We start from the raw sequence: 26,985 nt of genomic DNA, 5'->3' as shown, positions 1-26,985 counted from the left end.
GCCTACCAGGCTCCTCCGTCCATGGGATTTTCCAGGCAAGAGTACTGGAGTGGGGTGCCATGGCTACTTCCAATTAAAAAAGAAAACAAAAGTTAACTACTCCCCTCTTGAAACATGTGGCTGATACAAAAAGTGACCTTGTATGATTCTGTTCGCAGGAAACACCCAGAGCAGGGGAAGAGCAGAGAGAGAAAGTGGGTTAGGGCTGGGGGAGGAGGGCAGTGAGCGCTTCGGGTTCCCTTCTCAGGAGGAAACCCGTCCGCTGAGGCCGTGGGGAGGGCTGTAGACTGAGAGCGTCTGCCTCGCTCCAGAAGCGCACAACTCAAAATAAAAAGACTCGCTAGTGTGAAGACGTGCTTACGTCGTGCTTACATTGATGCTTACGTGTGAACTGAGAAAGATGGCAATGCCAACCCTGCATGCAGGGCAGCAGAGACGACACGGACATAGAGAGCAGACTGTGGACTCGGGGGCAGATGAGGGTGCGATGACTGGAGGGGATGGCACTGAAACAGGCACACTGCCACACGCAGAATCGACGGGCAGTGCGAGCTGGGTGCGTGAAGCGGGGCACCCGAGCCAGCGCTCTGGGACGACCCGGCAGGATGGGGTGGGGGAGGCGCGAGGCAGGTTCAGGATGGGGGGACACACGTGTGCTCGTGGCCAATTCACGCTGATGCGGGAGAAAAACCAGCACAATGCTGTAACTATTCTTCGATTAAGATAGATAAAACAAAAACAAAAGACACCGTAAACGATAAGAAACGAAATAGTAAAACTAAAAACAGAGACAATGACAGGGAAGGGAAAGGAAGTCCGGGGTGGGGGCGACGGGTAGACTGGTCTCCGGGCGCGGCGGTGGGCCCAGGCGGTCAGCATCTCCTTGGGAGCAGGCGCCGCCGGGATGCAGCCCTGGGTGCTCCTGCTCGACGGTCCCTCCAGACGCTGACGGGGCGCCTCCGGCTCGGAGCGGCTTCATCTGCTGCTGCTTCTGCTGCGGATCGAGGTCTGCGGGTTGTGTCGGGGCTGCTGCTGGGGGCAGTTCCACATCCTGAGATGTGGTGAGGCTGCAGGAGGTCCCTGAGCCTGCCTTCCAAAGACGGGGAACATCCTGCCGCCTGTGCCAGAAGCGCCAGACTGCGGTCCCCGACGGTGGTGCCCACACGGGCGGTCTGAGGCCAGTCTCTGCTCCCCCTGTGTCCCCCAGCCCGCCTCCCCCTCCGGCTCTGCCTTGCCAAGGTCCGCGTGCTCCAGCTGGGCCAGGAGGAGGTGGGCCCGGCGCTCCAGGTCGGAGCCGGGCATGTTGAGCGGCAAGTAGGCCACCAGCCACCTGAGGCAGGGTAGGTTTGGGGGGCTGACAGAAGTCCTCCGAGCCCTGGTCCAGCCAGGTGCCCAGGATGGAGGAGACGGCACTGGGGGTGGGCGGGCGGGCAGCAGAGTCAGGGCCTGGCCTTTCCTTCCTCTCGGCCCTCCCCTGGCACACCCTGGGGGCTGGGCTTCTGGGCTCGCCCCGCCCATCTGGACGCCAAGGCCTGGTCAGCAGCAGGGGCAGGCAGTCTCAGCTGGAGCAAGCCCTCTCTCCACGGTGACCACCTCTCCCTTCCTGGGGAGCCTGACTCACTCCTGTCCACCCCCCAGCCCCACTCTGGGCCCCCCACCCCACTCTTGGCCCCCCCACCCCCACTCTGACCTCCCCCCCAACCAAAGGGAGGGCAGGCAGGGCCGCGCCTGCTCTGTTCATTGCTCCGGCCCGGCTGTGCTGCACACAGCCGGTGCTGCATACGGATTTGCTGAATGAATGAACCCCAACCAGCACCTTACAGACACCTGAGTGGCCTGGGGCTCTCTGCCAGCCCCCAGTGATCCCTGCTCCGGCTGCTCCCCGGAGGGGACCCCAAGATAGGATCCTGAACTTCCTTTACAAGTGGGAAGATGGCTCTGCCCCAGGGCTGGAGGCAGAGAGCTTCTTCACAGGGGAGGAAAAGCTCAACGGAAACCACCCCATCCCTCGGGAGCCCTTTCTGCAGGGCCAGGCAGGAGGCCGCACCGTCCACGCGTATGGAGCGGCTCAGAGAGGTAGAGAGACTTTCCCAAGCCACACAGCTGGTCACTGGGCCGCTGGGCTGGGGCGCTCGCCTCTTGAACAGCGGGCCCAGGACCTGCTGGGCAGGGGGTTGTGGGGGGCGGGGGAGGGAGAAGGCGGGTCCAGGACCTGCCGGGCGGGGGGAAGGCTCGTAGGTGCGTGGGAAGCTGGTGACTTACGAGGGGTTGCTGTCCCGGGAGGCGGGCACCCGGTGCTCCAGCGGCTCCTCCAGGGGGTCTGCTGTGCCCACCCCCACCCTGAGGGGCTCATCCAGCTTCGGGGAGGATCCATTTACACACAGGGCTCATTTTTAGACAAAGCGGGACAGTTCAAAATGCAAACAGCGAGACTACTCGGGCTCACGTCCTGAAATGCGAAGAATTGCCTTGGCACGCGACCAGGGCCAGGCGTGGATGGCGCCGGGGGGTGAAGGAGGAGCCCAGCTCCTTGGGTCAGCCCTGGGCCTGGAGGCAGTCTGCGCTGGACCCGGGAGCAGGGCCAGGTGGCGTCTGGCCCCAGACCCCCAGGCCTGGCCGCCCTCCGCGCCCACGCCCGCCCGAGCCTCTGTGGCCCAGGTGGTGGCGCGGTGCGCCAGCCTCACCCACTCTGGCCCCAGGTGCCCCTGGACTCGGCTCTCCTGGGCCCCAGGACACCATCCGGCCAGGGCAGGTCTGATGGGCAGCGGGAGGAGAGGGCCTTCACCGTCAGCCTCGGAGCTCCCGGCCTCTCGGGGTCTGTCTCCAGGCGGCCCCTCTGGGGTCCGTCCTGCTGGGCGGATGCCTCTGTACGCAGAGGCTGTGAGGAGACACAAGTACCACCAGCTGTGTTGCCTGGTGGGACGTCGACCCCCAACCGGGGTGGGAGCCTGCGCCACGCCCCCTGGGAGGGCCCGGGCCGGCCCTCACCCTGGCTCCACACCTCCCTGCCGGGCCTGTGTGCCTAGACTGTCCAGCTCACCCATGTCCGCCTGGTAGATGAGTCCCCTGCTCAGGGCAACCACCCGGGCCCACGGCTCCCAGCGCCCCAGGGCAGGCGGCACAGCTGGCAACCTAGACACTCCCACTGTCCCCGCTAATCTTCGCCGGCCTGTGTCCCACACGGGCTCCAGGGGATTCTCAGGGGAGAGGCACCTGGGGCCGTGCGGGCCTCCAGGGAATGGGGCGGTTGGGCTGCTCCCCTCGGCCCAGGCCCACATCTCAGCTGCCCGTGACCCTGAGTGTCCCTGCCACCGTGCCCCGTGTCGCCTTCCCTAGATGCCCTGCTTCTGAAGGGTGCAGGAACCCTCTGCCCTGGGGAGGCCTGTCTACGGCCAGTGAGCCACCTCACGTTGCACTGGCCCCAAGGGCCTTGGCTGTGCAGGCTGGCACCCCCGGTCAGAGACACTGTCTGTGCAGAGCTCTACCACCGAGCTTGGGCACGAGCACCCGCACTCTGACGGAGGCGCTCTGCGGTGGGAGAGCCCGTCAGGGCCCCTCAGTCTGCGGCCTCTGAATGTCTCCATCTCCTGCTCCCGAATTAAAGCAGCGCCTGCCAGCAGCTGCTTTCAGGCTGCCACGCGACTCCCTCACCTTCCGAATGGGAGACCCTTCCAGAAGACACCGGGACCTCCACTGTGCACACCCGCCTCAGACAGAGTGGGCCCTGGGGCGTCCTGCTGCCCCCGTGCGCGGCTGTGGCTCCCAGATAGGCGTGTGTCCATCCACCCCACCAGACCCTGGGCAGCAGACAGGCTCCTGGGGCGTCAGGGGTCCTGGGAGCCCCACACCCCGTCCAGGAACGCAAGTGCTGCCCAGGGGGGTCCCGTGATGAGGAGCATTAAGAGGTCCCTGTGAACAGGGGCCACCCACCCCGCCCACACGGAGGAGGCCTGTCCAGGGCGTGGGGATGTCACCAGGCCTCCACGCCCCGCTGAGCCCACGGCCACAAGCCATGGGTCCACCTGAGGCTCAGAGACCCGGGGGCGGCAGGGCCTCGCATGCCCTGTGGGCACCGATGCAGAGAGACGACAGAGAATAGACTGCGGGGCCAGGGCCCACCCTGCCCGGACCCAAGCTTTATTTCTGCGGCAACCATGTTGTCTGCTTTGCCCAGCCTGGCCCAGCCCAGACGGGATCCTCTGAGGTGCTCACCCTGCAGCCTCACGTTACAGAACAGCCCCTGAAACCAGGTGGCCGCACACCCCGACCCGGGTCGTGAGAAGGGTCGACCTGCTGTGCGGACGCGCCTAACACGTGGGCTCATCTCAGGGTGGAAACAAGGGCCTCACGCTCCGGGGACACAGTGTTTTCCGAGGGGTCTTTTTCGGACAAGCCCCATTTCCGGGTAAGCCCCCCGGGCGGCCACTGCTGAGTGCAGTTCCTAGCAGCAGCGGCCCAAAGCCTGGAAGGTCTGGAGGCCCTCCCAGCTCGGGACAGGCTGCTTCTTCCTCTGGGAGGAGGCTGGGCGGGTCAGGGGGAGTGGCCCACGCCCAGCTGGGCCTGCGCTCCAGGGGAAGGTGCTCCTGGGGCAGCGGGGTCGGCCGGGTGGGGGCCCGGGGTGCCCTGCAGCCGGTACAGGGCCTCGAGCTGCCGGCGCTTCTCCTTGGCCCGGGTGACCGCCGTCTGGAAGAGCTGGCAGAAGAGCTGCACGGCCGGGGGCGAGTCGTCGTTGCCGGGGACGGGGTAGGTGATGAGGCAGGGGTTGCAGTTGGTGTCCACGATGCCCACGGTGGGGATGCTCATCTTGGCCGCATCCCTCACGGCCACGTGGGGCTCGAAGACGTTGTTGAGCGTGTGCAGGAAGATGATGAGGTCCGGCAGGCGGACCCGGGGGCTCAGCAGGAGGGGCGCGTTGGTCAGCAGGCCGCCCTTGAAGTAGCGCGTGTGGGCGTACTCACCGCAGCTCCGGGCCGTGCTCTCGATCAGGTGTGAGAACTGCCGGGCACGGCTCACGAACAGGATGATGCCCCCGCGGAAGGCCACGTGGGCCGTGAAGTTCAGGGCGAGCTGCAGGTGCGTGGCCGTCTGCTCCAGGTCAATGATGTCCTGGCCAAGGCGGCTCCCGAAGATGTACGGCTCCATGAACCTGCCGGACACACGGCCAGCGTGAGCTGCCCGGGCCACCTCCCCCGACCCCCCAGGGCCGGTACCATCTGCAGCCTTCCCCGTGATGACACAGTGAGAACCCGGCCCAGGAGTGACCACCAGGCGCAGTCAGAGGGCTGGACCAATAGGGCAGGCTGGGCTGTAGGCCGTGTCCACGTCTCGGGCAAGACGACTCTACCCTCTGAACCTGCACCTCGCCACGACCCTAACAGAAAGGACCCAACAGGGACGTCTGGATGCTCACACGTTGACATCCAGTGTCCTGCCCGGGGCTGTCTGTCTGGCAGCCACCCTCGTTATTACGGCTTTACCGTGGAGACCACCCAGGGCCGGGGGACCAGGAGGGCGGGGGTGCCGGCTGGAGCAGGAACCAGCCAGGCCTCGGAGGGGAGCCCTGCGGCCCAGACCTGCGGGCCTGGACAGAGGGGCTGGGTGCCAGACTGTCCCCTCGTGTTCCGTCTTCTCCCACCCCATTCACGTTCCTGCTCACTGCCGTCTGGATTCTGTCCTCCCCGCAGACGCCGCCCAAGGCCCCACAGGCCCAGCCTCCCTCAGCGCGGGAGACTTCTGGGAAGAACCCCCAGCAGCACACCCTCTCACTTCCTGGCCCCTCCTCCTCTCCCAGACTCTGGGGTGCCGGTCGCCGGGCTCCTGCCCAGGACCTCCCCCGCCCCTCTGCCCAACACGTCCTCTGAAGGGCCTGGTGTGGTGCCCCTGGTCCAGGCTGCTTCCTCCGAGGGCACCTGTTTGACACTGCCCTGGGGTGACCAAAGCATCACCCCGCTCGGGACCCAAGCTTCTAATGTGAAGAACGCAGACACCCGCTCTGCTCGGCTCCCCTCTGATCACCCCAGGCCCAGCCACTGCTGTGGCTCTGCCCAAGCAGCTGGGCCACCCCCTTCCCTGAACTTCTGCAGCGCCCCCCCAGTCCACTCTCAACCAGGCCCTCACAAGGGCCACCTTTAAGGACGGCCAGTCACTGCTCCTCAGCCTGCCCTTGGGACATCCCTCCAAGAGGGTGGCCTTGCCAGCGCCCGTCCATCGCCGGCTTACAGAGCTTACAACCAGCCGCCCTGCCCCTGCGGAGGACCACGAGCCCCACGGGAGGCTTTGGGGGGAGGAGCAAGCTGATTCTGAGAATAAGCACCCGTCCCTTCCGGGGACTCTACGATCCCATGCGGAGGGAAAGGGAGGTACACTCTCTGAAAACAAACTGAAGAGGGGGACCCGGACCTCAAGGCGGGGCGCGAGCGCCCTGGACAAGCCACGGCCACCAGGGCATCTCACCTGTGCCGGCAGCCGGCCTTGTGGCCCAGATGCACCCGGGCGTTGAAGAGGCTTCGCACGGAAAACAGCTCCTTAACGTTAAAGAAGTCGGAGTGCTTGAGGGGCTCGCTCAGGATCCGGGCGCTGCGATCTGGGCGGGGAGGTGGAGAGCATGCAGGCCCTGGGTCCCGGCACCCCAGAGCCTGGGGCCTGCGGAGGGCGGCGGCAGATGCTGGGGGCCCCCGAGGCCTTGTGCGGAGGCTCGGGGCGGGGAGACCGGATCTGACCATGGCTTCGCTCCCGGGTGAACCCGGCCAGGTGCCCACTCGGAGAAGAGGAAGCCGGCTGACGTCTGTGTCTGCGGGCCCCGTAGTCCCACTGCCGCCCGCAGAAACTCCCTCAAGGCAGCAGTTCGGGGCCGGCCGGCCTTGGCCCGCTCGGCGGCGGGGCGGGGACTCGGAGACCTCGGCAGCGCGTGCGGCGCGTAGGGCTCTCCCTCCCGGGCCCGGGCCCGCGCCCCCCGGGGCCGCACGAAGACCCAGGCGCCCGACCCCCCGGGCCGAGGGCCCACTTACCGCTGTCGCGCCCGGGCTCGCGGGCGGCGGCGGCCGCGGCGCTCCCCAGCGTCCTGCCTCTCTGCGCGGCCCGGCCTCGGGGCGCCGCCCGGACACCTGCGCGGACAGCGGACTCAGGGCGCGCTCCCCGCCCCGCCCGCCCAGCCCCGGAGGGGTCCCCGCCGCTCCCGCCACCCCGGGCCCCTCACCCGCTCCAAGCAGCCGGGGCAGCACCGCGCCAGTCGCCATGGCGCGGATCCGGGGCGGACGGACTCGGAAACGGGCGGGCGGAGGGACGCACGCACGCACGCACGCACGCACGCAGGACGGGGCCCGGCGGCGCGGCCGCACGAGCGGCTCCTCCTCCCGCCGGTCCCGCGCCGCCCCCGCCGCAGCGCCGCCCGCAGGCCCGGAGGTGCCACTGCGCCGCCGCCGCCGCCTCGTCCGGAAGCCCGGCGCGCCCCGCCGACCGCCCAGAGTCCGAGCGCGCTGTCCCCGGGGAGCCGTACCCCAGGCCCGTCCGGGCAGAGCCGCAGGGAGGGCGTGGCGTCCAGGGCCCGTGGTCCGGTCGGGCGCGGGGCCTGGAGGCCCGTCTCCCCGCCCCGTCCCCCGTCCCGGCGTCCTCGCCGCCTCCCTGCACGGGGCCGGACGGCCGAGGAGCCCCACGCAGTCCGGGGGTACCCGCCGGGCAGGGGGGCCGCGCTCCCGTCCGGCCAGTTCTTACAGCAATATGTGGCTTAGAAGGGCTCCATCAGGTCAGTCCAGTGTGCTGTCCAGCCTTAGACGCAGCGTACCGGCGAGTCTGCAGGCGGAGTGCGGGGGTCACGGCGCAGCCCTGCCCGCGCGGTGAGCGCCGGGTCCCCGCAGCAGAGCGGCCTCGGAGCACCGAGCCCCACTGATGAACCCGGGCCGGGTTCTTCGGTGCCCCGAGACCCGCCCCGCGTTTGGGGAAACGTACCGTGCGTTCGCGCCGGTGGCTTCAGAGCACAGGGGCCTCCGGACTGCGGCCCCAGCAAGTGATCCCTTATTCTCACAGCCAGGCCAGGGCCTCGGGGCTTGCCAAGGAAGGTTCTAGAACTCGGACTTCTGCCCAACCCGCCGGCGGGGGCGGGGGTGGGTGGCTCCCGCCCGGGGGTTGCGGCGCCTTTAAGGACCCCACCCGCGCATCGGGTGGCCGGGCCGTCGCTTAGTAACAGGACGCCGCGCCGCCGCCCGCTCCTTCCGTGCCCCCAGAGCGCGGGGCGACCGAGGCGGGATGTCGGAGGAGGACCCCAAAGCGTGCGCGGAGCCAGAGGAGCCCAAGGCCGGGCCCCCGCCGGAGAAAACCAGCGACTGGTACCGCGTGAGCGAGGACCTGCCGGCCAGGTTCAACAACCCGGCCTGGTTTCGGGGCTACAGGTGAGCACCCGGGAGTCCGCTCAGGGTCTGCCTTGCGTGCAAAGAGGAAAGACCAGTGCTCCTGGTCCGGCGGGCAGCCAGGTGCCCAGCTGGGCCTGCGCTCGGCTCAGCCCACAGGCCCCAGCCTGACCCCAGACTCGAAAGCGAGGTCAGCGGACACCATCACGGGACCCTGGAGGGGCAGGTGGAGGCAGCGGGCCTCCCGCCCGGGCCGTGGGCGGGGCGTGCCCCGAGGGGCGTCAGCGCGCGGGCACATCGCGGCCACACCCCCTAGGGCGAGGCCAGCCTGCTGTCCTGTCCGAGAGGAGGAGAGGGTGGTCTGCTGGAGATGCGCGGGCGATGCACTCATCACCGGGCTGCTGAGGGGCGCGCGCCCTGCGGGCTCTAAGACAGGCTGAGTGCCTTTCCTGACCCCCACTTAGCCCCTCTACAAGCCCCCGGGATCGGCTCTGTTAGCATCTTCATTTCCCAGCTGGGAAATGAAACTGGGAGGTAGAAAGATATGCTCTTGCCCATAGTTAGTATGAGGCAGAGCTGGGGTGTCGGAGCCCACAGCCCCTCAGTTACACGGCTGTACCACCAGCTGATATCAGGGCTGGAGACAGCAGGAACATTTTCTCCTGGAGGCTCAGAAGTGGAGGGGCACCACACCCCCGGCCCCCCAGGTCTGGACACCCCCCCAGGAATGACAGCATGGGCCAGGTCTTGCTGGGGCTGAGGGCCAGCACTTTCCACCTGGGAGTTCTTTACGGCTTTGGCAGAGGTCAGCAGAGGGGTCAAGGGAGGCTGAATGAACCTGCCTGGAAGGCCAACCCTGCACCCCAAGGAGCCCAGGTTCACGGCTGCATTGCATGCCTGCAAAGCTCTGTCAACCTAATACGGTAAAGCTGTGGCTTGGGCAGACTTAGAACAAATGAGTGGAAAATAAAGTGTTCTTTTCATCTGCCAGGACCAAGGAGCCCCCCTCAGTGTACAGGACCAGTAACCAAGCTTATGGTAGCAGAGCCCCCACTGTGCACGAGATGCCGGTAAGGAGGAAGCAAGGAAAGGCTCTGGAGGGGGGTGTGTGTCCGGAGTTCCAACATCACAAATGGAAAGGGATCACCTCACATCTTTTTAGAACAGGACAGGGTAGAAAAAATGAGTGAATGAATTTAGCAAACACGTTTTAAAGGCTGGGAAAGGGGCATGGTGGGCTTGCTTGCGTGTATGTGCTTGCTCAGTTGTGTCCAGCTCTTTGGGACCCCATTGACTGTAGCCTGCCAGGCTCTTCTGTCCTTGGAATTTTGCTTGCAGGAATATCCTGGAGCGGGTTGTCATTTCCTCCTCCAGGGGATCTTTCCAACCCAGAGATCCAACCCGGGTCTTTTGTGTCCCCTGCATTGGTTGGCGGCTTCTTTACCAGCTAAGCCAATGGGGAAGCCTGTAGACTGGTTTACAACATCCCAATGCACTGGCCCCATTCATTCCTACGACGAGCCAACTCTTATAGGCAGTAGGTTTTGAGGCAGATAAATGAAGGACTACTTTCATTTTGGAGTAATACCTAACCTGTGACCCTAAGAGGCAGCACTTGTGGTGAAAGCTCAGGTTCCAAAAGGACTGGGGTCCGTGCACCTTTGGGGAAGTTGAGTCCTTTTTGATTGACTTCACATGGCAGGGGGCCTCCTCGAGTCCTCCGACGGCCCTGCTGCGTCTAGGAGAAGGGCCAGTGGGCTGGTGTGAGCCACCCATGGGTACCCCAGACAGTGGACCACCCGCCTGGGGGGCCACGTTGGTTTTCTTCCAAAATATCCCTCATTTTTAAAGCAAATCGTGGTTTATGTTTTTGACTTAAACTCTGCTGGATCCTTGTTGCTGCGTGGGCTTTTCTCTAGCTGGGGTGAGCACGGGCTGCTCAGGGCGGTGGCCCCTTGACGCAGAGCACAGGCTCTAGGCGCACGGGCTTCAGCAGTTGCGGCCCCGGACTCTAGACACAGGCTCAGTAGTTGTGGATCATGGGCTCAATTGCTCTGAGGTGTGTGGGGTCTTTCTGGACCAGAGAGCGAACCCACATCTCCTGCACTGGCAGGCGGGTTCTCTACCACTGAGCCCCTAGATACTCCTCATTTAAAAAGAGCTGGATAATCGCTTCTTTACTTATTTCACGTGAGGGAGTACAGCTCTTAACAAAAAAGAGATTGTTTACCTACAAAGTTTCCAGAGCACTAAAGGTCATGCTCCCAAAGCCAAGGTATCAGGTGTTTCCATGCAAAGGGCCCCCATGCTCACTAACACAGGCCCGGACGCTTTGCTTTCGTGCACAGGTCTTACGAGGCGGAGGCAGTGGGGCCTGAAGCACGGGCTTCTCACGAGGCAGGTTTAGCAGGAGCTTTCCTGCTTATTGTCCACCTGCTCTATCAGGAGCCTGGTTTCCAGTTTCTGGCCTGAGTGTGGCTGCTGGGCTCATCGAGCAGGACTGTTTCCTTCCCATGTGGGAACAGAAAATAAAAATGCGTGTTTTGCACTTTAAAACATAGACTGAAGGGAACTATACTTCCTGACACCGTAATGGTGGATTCAGGTCGTTCCTTATTCAGTTGTTACAACCCAGAACGTACAGCTCGAAAAGTGGACCTGAGTGTGTGGTGTGGACTTGGTTAATGAGAACCCGCCCACACTGGCTCAGTCACTCTACACGCTGCGCTGTGAGACACACACACCACGGCAGCTGTGTGCTGCAGGGAGGCAAGTGGGAGCTGCTGCTCTGAAAAATAAGTGCCCGGGGATGCCCTGGAGGCCGAGTGGTTAGGACTCCATGATTCCATCGCAGGGGTCGAAAATTCGATCCCTGGTCACGGAACTGAGGTCCAGCAAGCTGCACAGCATGGCCCACAAACCAGCAAAGCAGAACAAAACACGAAACACCAAAAACAAACACACACACACACCAGACCAACAAAACATCTAAAAAACCCTCCAGAATACACCGAAGGCCATTTTTCTTTGCATTTGCTTCCTGTCGAGGAGACAGAATATCCGGTGGGCTTCTTGACACAGGGGCACTCTAGAATGGGCCACCTGTCCCGCAGTGGTCCAGGCCCCTTCCGTCAGAGGCGCCCAGGTCACCTGGCGACGCTGGGTTGCTGAAATGACCACCGCCCCTGGGTGCCCGCACACACCGGCAGCACCCCCATGTCCAAACGGCAACCCCGCCCTGCAAGGGCAGCCCCTCCTGAGCCCCCTCTGCAGGTGCGCTGGGGCCCTCAGAATGGTTCTAAGGTTCTGCAAAAGATTCTGATTCCCTGTCAAGGCTGAAACCTACTCAGGCCACTTCTCTTCCGTAGAAAGCTCAGGTTCAGAGAGGCGCATTGACTTGCCCTGGCTGCACAGACGGCAGAAGCAGAGCTGGGAATGGCTTCGGCCTGACGCCCTGTAGCCAGACCTGGGATGGCACTGCCTCGCCCGGCTGTTACAGCCCCCATAGCGGCGGAGGGAGGCGCCATTCGTCATGACTCCCTGGTGTTAGGCGTAAACCGGGGCGGTGCTGGTGGTTCAGTCGCCCAGTCATGTCCGACTCTTGTGACCCATGGACTGCAGCCCACCAGGCTCCTCTGTCCGTGGGATCCTCCAGGCAAGAACACTGGAGTGAGTCTCCATTCCCTCCTCCAGGGGATCCTCCCGACCCAGGGGTCGAACCTGGGTCTCCTTCATCGCAGGTACATTCTTTACCGACCGAGTCACCAGGAAAGTCCAGGGGCAAACGAGGCCATCCTGCAAACCTGCTCCCCCGCCCCGCCCCGCCCTCTCTGTTTTCTAGTTTTAGGAACAGTGTTTTCTCCCAAATCCTTATTTTCCTTTCACAGGCGCCTGATGACCAATTGCTCGAGTGCCACCACGTGCCACTAACCCGTGTCCCCTTCTCACTTCCAGAAGGTGTTTTATCCAAATTCGTATAAGTTTTCTAGACAAGTTGCAGTGGGCGGAATGTTCCAGAACAACACGCTCAATGTCTACATGGAGAAGAGCATTGTAACAGGTCCTGACAACTACATCACCTCCTATGACCGGCTCAACTTCCACCCCAGCTACAGGGTCTGCAGGCCGTCCATCTGTGACTGAGGGGCCTCCCGGCTCCTCTGGACGGCTGTCCACCCTAGTCCTCGATGGTTCGCCCAGGCGTTAAGGGACGCACTTGGCCACTTTTCCCGAAAACACTTTTCCTTTCTAGATAAGCAGGCAGACGGGGCGGCGATGCTCTGCTTTCTCTGTTTTACGCCTGAGAAGAAAAAGAGCTGATGGCTTGACTTTCCATTAAAACTCTTGCCACGGCCTCACTTCCTGACTCATCTGTAACCCGGGCGCAGGGCGCTGGGCATCCTGAGACCCCGAGCTCGGCCTGGATGCTGGGAAGGCCTGCAGCGCTCCACCTGCATCCTAATCTGGATGCATCTTTGTTTTTATGCTTATGACACATTGTGGGGGTTTTCTGTTCTCAAGTAGCCTGCTGGGCCACGGGGGAAGGGCTGGACGCCCTGCCCAGGGTATGGACGAGAGCCGGTGAGGGAGCAGGGGCGCCCTGGAGCGGGGAAGGCTCCAGGTGGGACTGGGAGAGCCCAGGCCAGGCTTGGAGTGACCCTGAGCACTCCCTGGCCATGAACAAGGCCCAGGTGGAGGCAGAAAGAAGGCTGGCGAGTGCCGCTCGTTGCTGAGGGGCGATGTGTGCGAGGGGGCTCCCTGCTTGTGTTCATCCGGGGAAGGCTGTTGGGGGTGATAACCACATGAGGCTTCCCAGGTGGGGCTCAGTGGTAAAAAATCCTGCCAACGCAGGAGGTGTGAGAGATGCGGGTTTGATCCCTGCGTTGGGAAGATCCGCAGGAGGAGAAAAAGGATTCTTGCTTGAGAAACCCCACGGACGGGAGCCTGGCGGGCCAGGGTCCATGGGGCTGCAGAGTTGGACACGACTGAGCCTCTGAGCGGTAGCTACGTAAGTGGATTCCTATCTATGTAGTCACTTCTCAGTCAACATTTACCATGATTTAGACCGTCCTCAGTTAGCATTTTCGGGGGCTTCCCTGGTGGTCCAGGCGTTAAGAGTCCGCTTTGCAGTGCAGGGGACTCGGGTTCTCTCCAGCGTGCCCCAACCCCGGAGCCCACGCAGCACAACTGGAAGCTCTGCGAACAACCCCACCAGAAGTAAGACCCGAAGCAGCCGCGTAACTAAACGTTAAAACCATTTTCTCCGACAGAACGTATGTTCCAGACATCAGTCCCGCTTCCCTTGTGACCGCTCACTGCAGGAACCCTGGGAGGTGTTGGGACTGGAGAGACGAAATGGTTAGAGGCTGTTGACGCTGCTTGTTTACCGAGGTTTTTATCCAAAGAAAGTTTTTACTCATGTATTAATTTGGGAGGAAATGAAATACCGTGGCCAGTTATCTCTTCATTAAAAAGTTTGTGAAGCAAAAGTAAACATTCCAGCAACATTCTTAAGCTTCCGTTTGCGATGGAAACGGTTTCTAGAGAAAATCCGTCCCTTTAATAGAAGTGATACAAAGCTGAGGCTGGAGCCAGGATCTACTGATAGGTCGTGTCCTTTTCCTTTGCTGGAAAGCCAGCACAGGCTCCAGGCATCAAACTGAAAATGCATTTTTCACAGCTTATCACTAGAAGTATCAAAACACTCAGAATGCTTCTGCATTCTACCTCTATTGAAATACAAAAGGGGGGATAAAAAAGGACGCATCGTCAGTCCAGTTTTGAAACTCAACAGAAGAGAAGCACCGCCTCCTCTGCGCTGGCCAGGAACACGGAGTCCTCAGGGCGGCCGTGGCCGTCAGGCCCTGGGACCGTCTGCCCCGCAGCCTTGACCGTGAGCAGTGCACTCCGGGGCGGGACAGCGTGCAACGGTCAGGGCCCAGGCTGGGCCGGCAAGTTGAGCCGACGTCCGCAAACACAGCAGGTGCCAAGTGGGCCGGTGAGCTTCAGCGAGTTAGTTCCAGCATCAGAATCAGGCAGTGAAGTGCTTTCATTAATCCTCGCAGCCGCTCACCAGTATTCCTGTACCAGTTGCTAATGAGTTAATGGGAAGTTAGACTCTTGTACGTTGAATAAATGTCTGGAAAGGTGGACGACAGAAATACCTTCTGTATCACACACATACCCGTCTTCCTGAGAAGTCACCCACCGCCTCTGGCGCAGGCTACCAGTCCCCATGCCCTCCTGGGGCCGGGCCCCTGCAGACGCCGTTGGCCACGCGTCCCCCACCCGTGTGCTGTCTCACGGTCTTCAAAGGGCTTTGACGGCCTCGCCTCATCGACGCTCGTGCCTGCATCCACCTCCCTCTGTGGATGGGGAATTAGGGCCCCGAGGGGCTGCCCTGTCGCAGGCCCTGGGCCCCCGCCTTGGTGGTGGAGGGGGGAGGGTCCTGGGAGGGACGAGGTCATCAGCGTCGGACCCCATAGACCCGCCCTGACTTCCTAGTGTTTGCACGAGTCATGCAGGAACTCCAGTGATGATCATGAAATTTATCCTTTTAGTCACTCAGTCGTGTCTGACTCTGTGACCACAGACCATACTGCAGTCTTTATGTGCTGGGGGAAGGGAAAAGAGTTTGGATCGACAGGCAAATCTTTCGGCACAAGACCGTGCCTTCTGCCCAGGGTAACAGCATATGGAATGGCTGGTTGAAAAATGGGAAGAAAATCACACCCATCACTCTTCTGACTGTGGTGCTGAGATCTTTCAAAATCTTAAATCCAATCAGAGCAGTTACGGGAAAGGCGATCGAAACACTTAGGATAACAAACACCAGTTTCCACTGATCATTACATTAACTGCACGGCCATAGAGGAACCCTGTCTCCAGTCACGAGATGCTGTATCGGGCCTCTCTGCTCCACTCTTAAATGAAACGTTGACAGTTTCACAGCACTTTGCTCATCGCTTAATTTAGCTGCTGAGTCGGCCTAAAACTAGGAACTTCTTACTCTAGAAGTCTGTTTTCATTTGTTTCCCTGTTTTTCTTCAGTGATGTTTCACCTTTTATTTACAGTTAATTAGAATAAATGGTTTCCAGTACATAGTAAAATATGTTGATGTTGGGAAGACAAATCCCTCTGTCCAGCACACAAAATACCAGAGATCTCAAAGATTCAAAATAGAAATAATGTGTTTCCCTCCCTGGCAGCCTTGCCTGGTGCTGCCCTGGAGGTGGTCTGCAGACAGCGAGGGTGGGCTTGGTTGCTGTTTCTCCCCGTCTACACCGGCCCTAACATTAATTTTGAGGAAGGGGTGGGGTCAAGGTGGCAGTGCTTTTTACATGAGCAGATAAAGTGCTGGTATTTAAACTGAGTATCTGCGGCGTCCCTGGCGGTCTCGTGGTTAAGAATCTGCCTGCCAGTGCAGGGCACAAGGGCTGGGCCCCTGGTTCAGGAGGATCCCATGCTCCACGGAGCATCTAAGCCCGGAGCTGCAGTGGCTGAGCCGGCACGCCTGGAGCCCGGCTCCACGGCAGGAGAGGCCGCTGGAGCGAGGATCCTGAGCTCTGTGACCAAGGGGAGACCCCGCTCGCCGCCACCAGAGAAGCTGGTGTGCAGCAAGGGAGACCCAGCAGAGCCGAAATAGCAACAGGAATTAAAAAGAAAAACTAAACTCAGCACCTGGGTAAACCTGCCGACAACTCGGATTCTGAGCGACAAAGTCAGGAGCGACTTCTCTCGAGGAAGACCCCGTCCTCTGTGTGGACACGTGGGTGGTGAACATCAGACGCTCACCCCCAGGGCTCTCCCCTCCTTCCACCCCATTCCTGCTGTTAGGGCTTCTGACATGGGGTGGTTCCTGCAGAAGCCCGGAGCAGCAGACACCTCCAAAACCGGGTCTCTCCCCCTTCTTTGCGTTAAGGGGAGGGAACCTGTGGCCCCAGCATGCAGCGACCTCCCTTCACTGGGAAGCGAGAGGGGCCCTTTGGGTCGGACTTCCCTGTAGGTCCCCACCCCTTTTTAAAAAATCATTTCTTTCTGGCTGTGCCCGGTCTTGGTTGCTGTGCAGGCTTTTCTCCAGTTGCAGGGCGCGGGGGCCGCCCTCTCCTTGCCGTGTGTGGCTTCTGTTGCTGAGCATCGGCTCTAGGGCGCTTGGGCTTCAGTCGTTGCGGTTCCCGGGCTCCAGAGCTCAGGCTCAGTAGCTGTGGAATCCGGGCTAAGTTGCTCCGTGACAGGTGGGATCCCGCCAGGGAGTGGACCTGTGTCCCCCGCACTGGCAGGCAGATTCGTGACCACTGGGCCACCAGGGAAGCCCTCCTCTGCAGGTCGCAGTACTTTCGGCTTGCTCTGGCCACACGCCCTCCCAGCCTCTTCCTACGGGTAGGGGTGCACTGGCTGCCCGGAGCGCTGTGACCTGCGGACGCGTGGTGGGGCTGGGACCACGGGGGAGCTGGACTGGGGCTGCAGATGAAGCCGTCCCTCCTCAGACGTGCTCCCGCCGCCACTGCAGCTCCCCTCTTGAAAGAAATCGACTAGTTTTGGCTGTGCTGGGCCCGCGTGGGCCTCCCGTTTCTGTGGTTTCTCTTGATGGGAGGCACAGGCTCTAGGCATGTGGACTCAAACCTGTGTCCCCTGCACTGGCAGCTGGGTTCCACCAGGCAAGTGCCACTCCAGCCCCCTTTGCAGACAGGCTGCAGGGGACCGCCCACCTTGGCCCCAGGGTGCGCCAGAGTTGACCATGTCAGTGGAGAGGGGGGAAAGGTGGGAAAACAAGAGCTTTTATGCAGCCTGGCTTGTGGGCAATCCAGGGGTGGGCCCACGCTATCACGGCTACGTCCAGTTTGTCAAAACCAGGCCTGGCCTGCACTGCCCAGGAAGCAGCCAGAACAGGGAGGGGGAGGCGGGGGCAGAGGAAGGTGGGAAGGGCCTGGGGGGCGGCGATGGGGCCAGGAGCAGAGAGGTGCCCACGGCTCAGTCCTCGATGGCAAGGGTGGAAGCCCGGCAGGTCCTGGACGCTGGGTTCTCACGTCCACATCCTGCAAAGGCCACTCTGCAGAGGACAGACCACATCAGCTGAGGTGTGAGCAGCGCTTGATTTATTAGCATTAAAAAAACCCAGTTCATATATACAAAACAAGCTGATTTTTGTTGTCAAGTGTTAAAAGCACTCCTTCAAAATTAAATACAATTTAAAGCATGGATTAATGAGTTGATTTCCTGGGAAGCACTTCAGTGAATGAATATTTGCCAATGGAAACATCAGATGCACACCACACGGGCACCAGGGGGTCACGGGATCCACAGGGCTGCTCATCACAGCGTCTGACCCCAGACACTGTAGGTGCCACACACGTCCCCGGTGGGTATTCCCGCTAAGACCCAGGGCGGGGGCACGGCCTGTGAAAATTCACTTGCACGTTAGAATAACGACCAACTTCAGCTGCAACTTAAACCTCGCCCCAGGCCCACCGCAGCTGCACCGACGAGCCGTGACACTCGGGGCGGCCGGTGAAAGTTCGCTGGACAATGGTGTGTGAACGTCCATGCTCGGCTGTGGGCCCCGCGGCAGCTGTGAAGCAGAAGGCACAGGGCACCAGGCTCGACCCAGCTGTGCGCGGCCCGCCAGGCAGACACACGGAGAACACGGGGAGGACGGGCGCGCCAGCCCGCCAATGGAGCCCACCCACAACCCGCCCAGCCCCCGGCAGGCATGGGGCTCAGTCCTCAGGACTCCAGGAACCAGCCGCTCCATGGGCACTGACGAGGGTGAGGACACTGGAAACACATGGGCTGGCTGAGACCGGCCGGAGCTGTGATTAAACGTGAAGAACGGCAGCTTCCGTGTAAAAAGTGGTTTACTGAGCTGGTGGACTCGTGTCAGAACTGAGGAGGCCTGGACACTGAACAACAGAGGCTCCAGGTGTGAACGGCCGGCTGGCGGTCTCACTGGGGGTCTCCGTGTGCGCCCCGGGTGGCTGGTTTGCTCGCCAGCCTTTGTGCTTTGAAACGCTTTTCTGCTTGAGGACCCCATCGGGCCTCCGTGGGGGAGGCAGGGGCTCTTTCATGTGAGAAGTGCTGCCCAGCAGCGCCCTGACAGGGACTGCTGGGGTGTCTGGTGAATCTCGGGCAGGGCTCCGGCTGCTGCCTTCCTGAGGCTGGCATTGTGGTCGCAGCAGGCCGTGCCCACCAGCGGTCAGCCCCGAGTGCGGGGACGCACAGAACCGAACGTCCGCTGATCCAAGACTTGTGCGGAGACCACGGAAAACCGCTGCGAGGAACGCCCTGCAGGATCCAACCGCGGCGTTCACCAAAAATAGTTTCTACAGCACTTTAAATAATTTACAAAAAGGCTACAAAAATCATATTTACCAGGACACATCTGTTAAATAAAAACACGGTTTCACGTTAGTGTACAAATGTACAGGCTGCACAGGGACCTCCAGGGCCCCCGTTCCGTCAGGAGTGTGGCCGCGGGGCGCGCGCACGCCGAGCTCACAGCTGCAGCACCGGGCCCTGGGCCGTGGGCCCGCCGCCCTCCTCCACTGACGTGTCGCTGAGCTCGCTGGCGTCGCTGCCCAAGGCCTCCGGCTCCTCGTCGTCTCTGTCCAGCCCCCTGCGCCCGAACCGCAGGTCCAGGACACTCTCTTCCGGCCCCGACCCCCTCCTGTCGGACAGGCTGAGCCCTGCCCGGGGCTTCCTGTAAGGCCAGCGGCCGCCTTCCTTCACCAGCAGGCGTGGGCTTCCAAACACCGGGTTGCGGGTGGCCTGGGCCTCCCGGAAGGCCGAGAAGGATGGACCCTGCAGTGGCAGGCCCAGGCCGGGGCTGAAAAGGCTGGCCTGCTTGGCGCCCCAGGGCATGCTCTTCCCGAAATGGAACAGCTGCGTGGAGAGCAGCGGTGAGAAGCCGGTGAAGGGCAGGCCCCTCCGGGAGTCTGTGGCGAGGCTGGGTGAGCCCCGGGCCTGGCCCTCCGGCCCCTTTTCCCTCTGGCCGCTGAGGCCCCCTCTCCACGCAGCCACGTCCCTGCCTTCCGGGCCCAGTACCCAGGTGCTCTGCAGCCGGCTCTGGGGGCTGAGGTCGGGCCAGGGCAAGGCGAGGCCGGCCCGGGGCACCCCATCCCGCTGGGAGCCCGGGGTCCGTGCCAGTGAGCTGCGGCCCTCTACCCGGGCACCAGCCTCTGCGTGGCTTGGGAGCTGGCCGAACGTGCCCTCTCCTGTGACTCCCTCGGGCCCCCTGGGGCCCGGGTCTCTAGGGGCACAGATGTTTCTCCTGGGAGCCAGCGACCCTTTGGCTGGGGTAGGCCCGCTGGTGCTCCTGGGCGGCGCCAACTCGCACTGGGCCAGGGCGGCCGGGGGGCAGGGCTGCTCAGGGTGCGGGCTGCTCCCCCCGCCCGGAGCAAGGGCTCTTCCCGGCCCCCGGGGTCCCTCGGCCCCCGGCGGCAGGCCCCCCCTGACCCTCTGGCTCCGCGTGCACATGCCTGGCTGGGCAGCTGGGCCGGGGGGCGGTACTTTCCGGCCCGGGAGCTCCGGCCTGGCCCCAGTTGGCGTTCCCAGGGTGGCTGGGCCCCCTCCTGGAATTTCTGATCCGCTCACGGACTCCTTGGCCTTTTCGGCCAAAAACTTCCTGATCTCCAGCTCAATGCTGTCATCGCTGTCTATGGAGCTGCTGTCATCAGACAGGGAGCTGGGGCTTCTGGCGGCACCGGGAGGCTCGCGGGCTTCCGACTCCCTGGAGAACAGTCCCCTGGGCGCGGCCCTGCCCCGGGTCCAGGGGGCTGAGGGGCCCGAGGGCGCATCCTCCAGCCCTGAGCCATCCGCCTTTGCCCTTGATGTTTCCTGGCTGGGGATGTGCGGAGGTCTCCCCGGGGTCTCCCTGCTGTCTCTTCTGGACTTGGAGAGACAGCTTTTCAGCAGGTGGGGGCTTCGGTCTCTCCAGTCTTTCTGGAAGCCCCCTAGTTTGTCCAGGAACTGCGTCTCTGTGGTGCTGAAGCGGACCCTCTTCTTGCAGCCGGCCCGGGGGTCCCTGTGCCGCTTCCGGAGCCGCCGCTTGGAGCGCAGCAGGTCCTTGATGGCCGTGTCCAGGTCCTCGTCACTGTCTAGCGAGCTGCTCTTCTCCTCGGAGCTTGCCTGCACATCCCCGCGCCTCCCCTCGGCCGTCTGCCTGGGGCCTGGCGGTGCGGCTCCCAGCGGGTCCGGGGCCCCGAGCTCATCGCCCGGTCCGCCCGTCTTGAAGGGGAGAGGCGGCCCGCGGCTCTCGCTCTCCCTTCTGGGGGCCTCGGGGGCTCGCCCCTGGCCAGGCTGCACCCGGCCCTGGCCGCGCTCGGCGTCCTGGGCGTCCTGCATCTCGGCCGTGTCTCTGGGCCGCCTGGGCATGCAGGGCATCCTGCTGCGCCGCCTCCTGCAGCCCGGGGACGGGTCTGGAGTGTCGGGGGCTGGGGCGCTGAGGCTGGGCGGCAGTGGCGGGCTGTGGGCGGGCCGGGCGCAGGTCTCCGTGTGGGGCAGCGGGCCCCCCGACTGCGCCTTCAGGGCCAGGAACGTGCGGATCTCCTGCTCGATGCTGTCGTCACTGTCCACTGCGCTGCTGTTGCCGTCGGGGCCCTGGCGCAGCGGGCTGGTGGGTGGGGGCCTTTCCCCACCATCCACGGGGGCTGGCAGGATGGTCTTGGAGATGTCCAGGATGGCCTCGGCGCACATCAGCTCGGCAGACGTGTCTGCCCGGCATGGGGACCCGTCCACGCCCAGGCTCTCAGCAGCCGCGCTCCCCGGAGGCACGGGAGCTGTGGTTTCCCTGGGGGGCCTGGGCGGGTGCTCAGAGTCCGGGCCGCCCGGGCCGAGGTCTGTGGCCTTGGGGGCCGCTGGCTTCTTCTTGCTGGGGGTTTTGCTGAGGGCCTCTGGCCAGGGGCCCCTCAGGCTGTGAGCAGGGGCCACGGGCCCCTTCTCCTCTGTTGGCAGGGGCCCCTGGTGGCCCCGGAGCTCCCTCCGCCGCTCCCGCTGGTACAGCCGGATGGCCTCCTCGATGCCGTCGTCGCTGCTCGAGTCGGGCTCCTCGTGTACCAGGGCCACGCTCCTCGGCTGCCTGCCCTTCCGTGCGGAGCCCGCGCCCCTGCGGACCCTGCCTTTACCGGGTGCGGCCTCTGCAGGGGGCCCCGCAGTGGCAGCAGCAGCCGGCTCGGCGGTGACCTTGCACCTGAGGCCTCTGGGCAGTGCGCTGGCCTTCGCTGACCTGGGCAGCTTCCGGAAGACGAACTCCTTGCCGGTGCCCGGCAGGTCCTGCTGTGGTGCCTTCAGTGGTGGCTCTCTGCCAGGCCTGCAGGTCGCTCTGGCCAAGCTGTCACCGGGGTCTGCCTTTCTGTCAGCAGGGAGGTCACCTTTCTGGGTCTCGTGCAGCCTCTTTTCGCTCAGGAACTGTTCGATCTCTGCCTGGATGCTCTGTTCGAAGGAGTCATCACTGCTCACGCTGAGCGGGGAGGCGGAGCCCTGGACAGGGCTGGGGCCAGCTGCAGGGTTTGGGGGACACGGGGCAGCTGGGGCGCCGCTCAGAGCTGGCTCTGGTCTGCACCGACGGGCCGCGTCCCCGGCTGCAGGCGGCGGGGCGGCCCCGCTCTTGGCCCTCAGGTACTCCTGGATGGCTTCCTCGATGTCCCGGTCCACCGAGTCGTCGCTGTCTGAATCCGGCACCAGAGGCCCGAGGTTGGAGGCCTCCTCCTCCTCCCGCTTGGGATCAAGACCCGTGGCAAGACCATAGGCCGCAAAGGCGGGGCTGGCAGTCGGCAGGGAGCCCCGGCCCCTCTCTGCCCTCTGGCTTCCCGGCCGGGCATGGTCGCCGCTCATGCCCAGGGCTGCCCCGTCACCCTGAAGCCTGCTGATGGCCATCTGCACCTGGGCGCTCGCCGCCACTCTCGAGACGCCCTCTCTGGGCTCCGAGAAGCATCGGGGAAACCTACAGCTCCCGGGCGGGCCGAAGGCCTCCCACGCGGACCGCAGGGCCAGCACAGGAGGTGCGTTCATGAGAAACATCCTAGCAGGCAGTGCGCAGAGGCGGGGCTTTGCTTCTCTGCCCGCTTCACATCCTGCAGGGGGCACGCCGGGCGGGTGCCCCGGGTCAGGTCACAAGGGAGCCGGAGGCCTGGCGAATGTCCGGCCAGCCGTGGGCCCCCGGGCCTCAGCTTCCTCAGCTGTACAGGGCGGGTGGCCGAGGAGACTCATGAGAAAATGCTTCCAAGTCCCCTGGGCCGAGCTCGTGGAAGCTGACACGGGTGTCCTTCTTCCGTCATCCCTCTGTCCATCTTCTCCGGCGAAGGAGCAGAGGGGGGGTTTACCTTCCGAAGTCGTCAAGAGGGGGCGACGGGACGAAGGTGCAAAGCCTCTGGGCGGGTGGAACTGTCGACTACTGGGAGTCAGGCTCAGCGGCACATCACGGGTTGGTTGGCTCTTGACACGAACTAGCAGCTTCTGGAAAGAGAAGTTACATGACGTGAGCACCTAACACCTTTGGAGAGTTATTTACACAAAAGCCTTTTTATTGGAAAAGGTTGAGTGTGTATTTGCCGGATGATCTCAGGGGACCGTATGACTATTTGCATGTAATTAGCACAGACACTGCCCCAGTCACGTGCCCTTCCTCACTGTGTGTGGCTTCTCTGCTTTCTGCATCTCAGTCCAAACGTGGCTGGGCCGGCAGAAGCGCTGGGCTGCCCTTGGGAACACAGTGAGGACTTGCTCCCAGAGGCCTTTACACGGGAGGTCTGGGACCACTGCCACGGAGGGGACATAGCGCAGGTTGTACACAGCGGATCAGAAAGACGCAAAATACACCATTAACTGTCAATTCCGAACACGTCTCTCCGACCTCTCCTGACCCCCCACAAACTGGGACGCAAAGCGACCGAGAGTCAAGAGGAGAGCTTGGCAGCGCTCCCGGAAGCAGGGAGATGGAGTTCCAGCCCCAAATGGTGCCGGGCAAGGCCATTGCTGCCTGGGAGCCTGGGGGTGGGGGTGGCCGGAAGCGGCCCGGGGGTTTGCTTTGCTTCCCTGCAGATCCTTCTCCCGGAGGAGCTTCCTTCCTGACACGCATAGAATCCCGTGTTTACATACCACAGCCCTTTCCAAGAAAGCCTGGCCCGGCCACCTAGGCACAGACGTGCCCAAACAGGTGTGACCAGCGATTAACCAGAGGGTGTGACCAATTCAGAAGGAAGTCCTTTGCTATGGATATTTACGCTCAAAAAGTGAAACTTCAACGTCAAAGGATTTGCTACAATTACCTGTGATTCTCTTCAAGTCCAGGTTCAGTGTAATGTTGGCAGAACGGTTCAAGGACTGGGTCTTCATCTCCCTACGTGTACTCTGTAGCATCTTGGGCCCACTTTTTAAACAGACTTTTGACTGTCAGGATTAAAGAGAATCAGAGACTTAATTCAGAGGCTGAAACTATAGCTGGTAAATATTTGGGGGGAAAGAAAGTGCATTAATTTAAGGGCTCGAAATTCAATTTTGGAAGAACTTACCCTGAGGCCAAATACAGTTAACCACAACAATTAATCGTTCCAACTCCCCTGAGCCATTGGTCTGATGTACCAGGACATGCATAGCTGGGGACGTGAGAAGCCACTTCAGAGTCCTCAGATGGAGCCCCCACGACAGCAGGTGGTCTTTCCCGCAACACCACCCTCCAAGGAGATCCCCTGCTAAGGACAGTGGGGGCCAGCAACGCCGAGGGGGAGGGCTCTTCCACCCGCCTGTGCCCACCTCACTGTGGTCATTATTCAAGCTGCCCTGGTGAAATAACACAGCACACAAGACATTCCCATGGGCCTTCTCAAGAGTCTAGATCAGGAATATTAACTTGCTGAACAGCAGTGCCATCTGAAGAAGCAGCCTGGGGATGGATCCCAGTGAACCTGGCTGCAGTGACTTCTACTCCAGGCAACAGAGAGCGTGGGAGGGAAAAACGCTCCTCTCTACTCCTCACCTTGACTGTGGTCACTGCTTCTAAATGCTGTCTCAAGTTTGGACTCCCAGGGAGTGGTTTTCTGAACTGTCAAGATTATCTAGCCCAAGAATGAGGTTAAAAATTCAGAGGGTGTCTCCAGCGACAACTTGGCTTGTGGCTTTAAAACAATGGTCTACATAAGATGAATCATTCTGGAAGACTCCCCTCAACTGTACTTTGGGGGACTCCGGGCTGAAGCCAGGGGGCTCCCACTTTGTCAGACTGCCAGCCTGCACCCCAAGAGCCCCAGAACCAGGTCTGGAGGGTGACTGTGGGGGCCCCAAAGCCGCGTGGTGCCAGAGTCTGAACCGTGCAGGGGGGCCCTAGGCCTCTCTGTACACCTCCTGTCTCCAGGAGGGCAGAACCTCACTAATGCTTATCCCTGGACAAGCCTGGCTCCCTGCACGGATGCCCAGCACAGCTCTGGGTTCCCCACAATGCTGTGCACCCCTGGCTGGTCCCCTAGGGTAGGGAGCTGAGGGTCAGGGTACAAAGCCCAGGAGGGCCTCTCCAGATTGCCGGCCTTAAGTGGGCGTGGGCTGGAATTTCGGCCGGGCTTGCCAGAAGGCGAGGCTTGACAACACAGCAAGGACGGCTCCAAGCAAAGCTGCATGGCCGCTGTCTGTGCCTGGCGGGCCGCAGGCAAGGCGAGACCCTCGGCTGGCCCTGCCCGCCCTTAGCTCCCGGCCTGGGGGCGCTCACTCACAGCGCGGCCTCTGCCAGGAGGCATCCCTGCGCCCGGAGCAGCGACCCGGTCCTCCAGCAGGGAGGGGTTGGGCTGCGCCCCGGCTTTATATTCTGGGCTCCGTGGTTTGGGGGCGAGGGGCTGGACGGGAAGCCGGGGGGGACCCTCCCGGAAGCTGCGTGGGGCGGGACGCGGGGCGCAATCTCTGCGGGAGGGCTGAGCGCGGGGCCCCCCCGCCGCCGGCCCTCACCTGGCCTCACCTGGGCCCCGCGCCCGGCCGGCTTCGAGGAACGCGGGCGCGCGCTGACGGGGGCCCGGGCCAGGAGCTGCCTCTGGGGCCGCGACCCCCGGCCTCGCGGTTGGGTGACTAGCCGGCCCTGGCCGAGTCCACGCCGCCCGCGGCGGCCCCTTCCCCGGCGGCCTGGCGCCGCGGTGCGGCCTGCGCGCCCGCCCTCCGGCCGGCCCCCGCCGCCCACTCGGCCCTGCGCCGGCCCCCAGCCCTCGCCCGCGTCAGTCCCGGGGAGGCGGCGGGGTCCCGGACCGAGGGGCGGGCAGCGGGCGCCGGGGGCGCGCGGGAGGGCGGGGCGCGCGCAGGGCGGGGCGGCCCCGGAGCCCCATCCCCGGACCTACCGGCGGCGGCGGGGCGGCGGCGGCCGCGCTCCGGAAGCCGTGCCCGGTGGCTGGGCATCATGGGAATGGCACGGCCGAGTTCCGGGGGAGGCGCGCGGCCCGGCCGGACCCCCGCCCGGCGAGCGCGCGCCCACCTGCCGGCCGCGCCGCGGAGGAGCCGCAGGAGCCGCGCGCCGCCCCCGCGCCCGCCCGGCGCCCGCGCCCCGCGCCCCTCGCCGGCCCCGCCTGGAGGCGGCCCGAGCCTCCGGAGACGCCCCACCCCTCCCGTCTCCGGCCGGCCCCCGAAGTGCGCCGGGGCGCTTGGAGTGAGTAGTCGGTTTGAGGTCTGACCCCCGTCCGCTCCCGGCCAGAGGCGGGGCCCTCCGGCGCTGCGGAGCCCCTCTCCCCGGGGGCCCCCAACTGATGGGCGCTGAGTCGGTGGCCGGGTAGGCAGAAACTGCCCTGCCTCCGCGGTCCCGGGTGCGAAGTTCAGGCCGGGAGGGTGTGGGCCCCCGCCAGGCGCGCAGATGGGCTGCTTTGGGGCTGCTGCTGCTCCTGTGGTCAGTGCCGTAACCGGAAACTCCTGCCCGGCCCGGCGCCGCTGTGTGCCTAGCACCGTGCCCCTCTCCTCCTCCGGGCTGGCGGAGGGGGTTCCTTGAATCTGCACAGAGCTCCGGTCTGGCCCCCGGGAAGCCACTGGCCCCTCTGCGTCCCCTCACCCGCCCCCTGCGCCCCTACCAGTACCCCGAGCTCTGGGCTGCGCGTCCAGCCTTCTCTCTAGGAAAGCTGCCCAGGCCTCCAGCTGCCTTTGCCAAATGCCGCTGTGTCTGCGCTTCCTGCTTCACTTCCACGTTCGGGAGAAGGAACAGGGGCCGCGGATGGATAAGCAGTCCCCCAGGGGCAAGAGTCCTGCTGCAGGGAAGCTGGGTGGCAGGGTTCAGGCCTGCTGTGCAGTGGAAGCCCAGGGCCAGAGCAGCAGAGGGTGGGGCAGGGCAGGGCCCACCTGCCCCTCAGGGTCTCTGAGCACCTGAGTCTGCGCCGGCTGGCCTTGGGGAGGCCGGGTGGAGGCTGGGGTACCCCGGGCCTGGCTGCATGGGCGTCCCTGCAGGAGGAAGCCTGTTCAGACACACTGTCATTGGCCAGTTTGGAGAGGGGGAGGGAGCACTGTCTTCTAGGACCCCTGCCCCACCCCCCCAGCAGTAAGGCAGGTGGTCTCTGGTCCTCACTGACCGTGTGGCCCTGAAGTTCTCTCAGGGTTTGAGTGATTTTTCTAACAGCTCAGAGATCTTCACTCGAGGCCTGGGGTGTCCCACTGCCCCTCAGGGTCCTGGGGCTGGTGGGGCGGACCCTCACCCGTGCG

The 26,985-nt window shown here is 63.3% G+C and overlaps 3 protein-coding genes across 8 annotated transcripts; 1 reads left to right on the top strand and 2 right to left on the bottom strand.

Moving 5' to 3' along the window:
• Positions 1-4,098: 4,098 nt before the first annotated feature.
• Positions 4,099-7,320, bottom strand: MRPS2 (mitochondrial ribosomal protein S2). The gene is made up of 4 exons (XM_061434172.1): positions 7,196-7,320; positions 7,008-7,103; positions 6,454-6,583; positions 4,099-5,146 (listed from the first exon to the last, which is right to left on the bottom strand). The coding sequence occupies exons 1-4, from the start codon at positions 7,233-7,235 to the stop codon at positions 4,531-4,533; spliced, it is 882 nt and encodes a 293-aa protein (XP_061290156.1). The 5' UTR covers positions 7,236-7,320; the 3' UTR covers positions 4,099-4,530.
• A 98-nt stretch (positions 7,321-7,418) lies between these two features.
• Positions 7,419-13,774, top strand: PIERCE1 (piercer of microtubule wall 1). 3 transcript variants are annotated; one of them, XM_061434176.1, is made up of 3 exons: positions 7,419-8,384; positions 9,334-9,412; positions 13,473-13,774. In XM_061434176.1, the coding sequence occupies exons 1-3, from the start codon at positions 8,242-8,244 to the stop codon at positions 13,581-13,583; spliced, it is 333 nt and encodes a 110-aa protein (XP_061290160.1). In that variant the 5' UTR covers positions 7,419-8,241; the 3' UTR covers positions 13,584-13,774. The 3 variants fall into 3 exon arrangements, with proteins under 3 accessions (XP_061290160.1, XP_061290158.1, XP_061290157.1); XM_061434174.1 differs by lacking the exon at positions 13,473-13,774 and adding an exon at positions 12,300-12,700; XM_061434173.1 differs by lacking the exon at positions 13,473-13,774 and adding an exon at positions 12,297-12,700.
• A 3,642-nt stretch (positions 13,775-17,416) lies between these two features.
• PPP1R26 (protein phosphatase 1 regulatory subunit 26) lies at positions 17,417-25,736 on the bottom strand. 4 transcript variants are annotated; one of them, XM_061434168.1, is made up of 3 exons: positions 25,647-25,736; positions 23,604-23,724; positions 17,417-22,791 (listed from the first exon to the last, which is right to left on the bottom strand). In XM_061434168.1, exon 3 carries the CDS (start codon positions 22,354-22,356, stop codon positions 18,835-18,837), a length of 3,522 nt encoding a protein of 1,173 aa, XP_061290152.1. In that variant the 5' UTR covers positions 22,357-22,791; positions 23,604-23,724; positions 25,647-25,736; the 3' UTR covers positions 17,417-18,834. The 4 variants fall into 4 exon arrangements, with proteins under 4 accessions (XP_061290152.1, XP_061290155.1, XP_061290154.1 ...); XM_061434171.1 differs by lacking the exon at positions 25,647-25,736 and adding an exon at positions 25,277-25,366; XM_061434170.1 differs by lacking the exon at positions 25,647-25,736 and adding an exon at positions 25,267-25,353.
• Positions 25,737-26,985: the final 1,249 nt, after the last annotated feature.

Source organism: Bos javanicus, chromosome 11 (genome assembly GCF_032452875.1).
Source record: "Bos javanicus breed banteng chromosome 11, ARS-OSU_banteng_1.0, whole genome shotgun sequence".
NCBI classification, from domain to species: Eukaryota; Metazoa; Chordata; class Mammalia; order Artiodactyla; family Bovidae; genus Bos; species Bos javanicus.
Note: the sequence above shows the minus strand (reverse complement) of the source record. Positions and strands in the feature narration are given on the sequence as shown.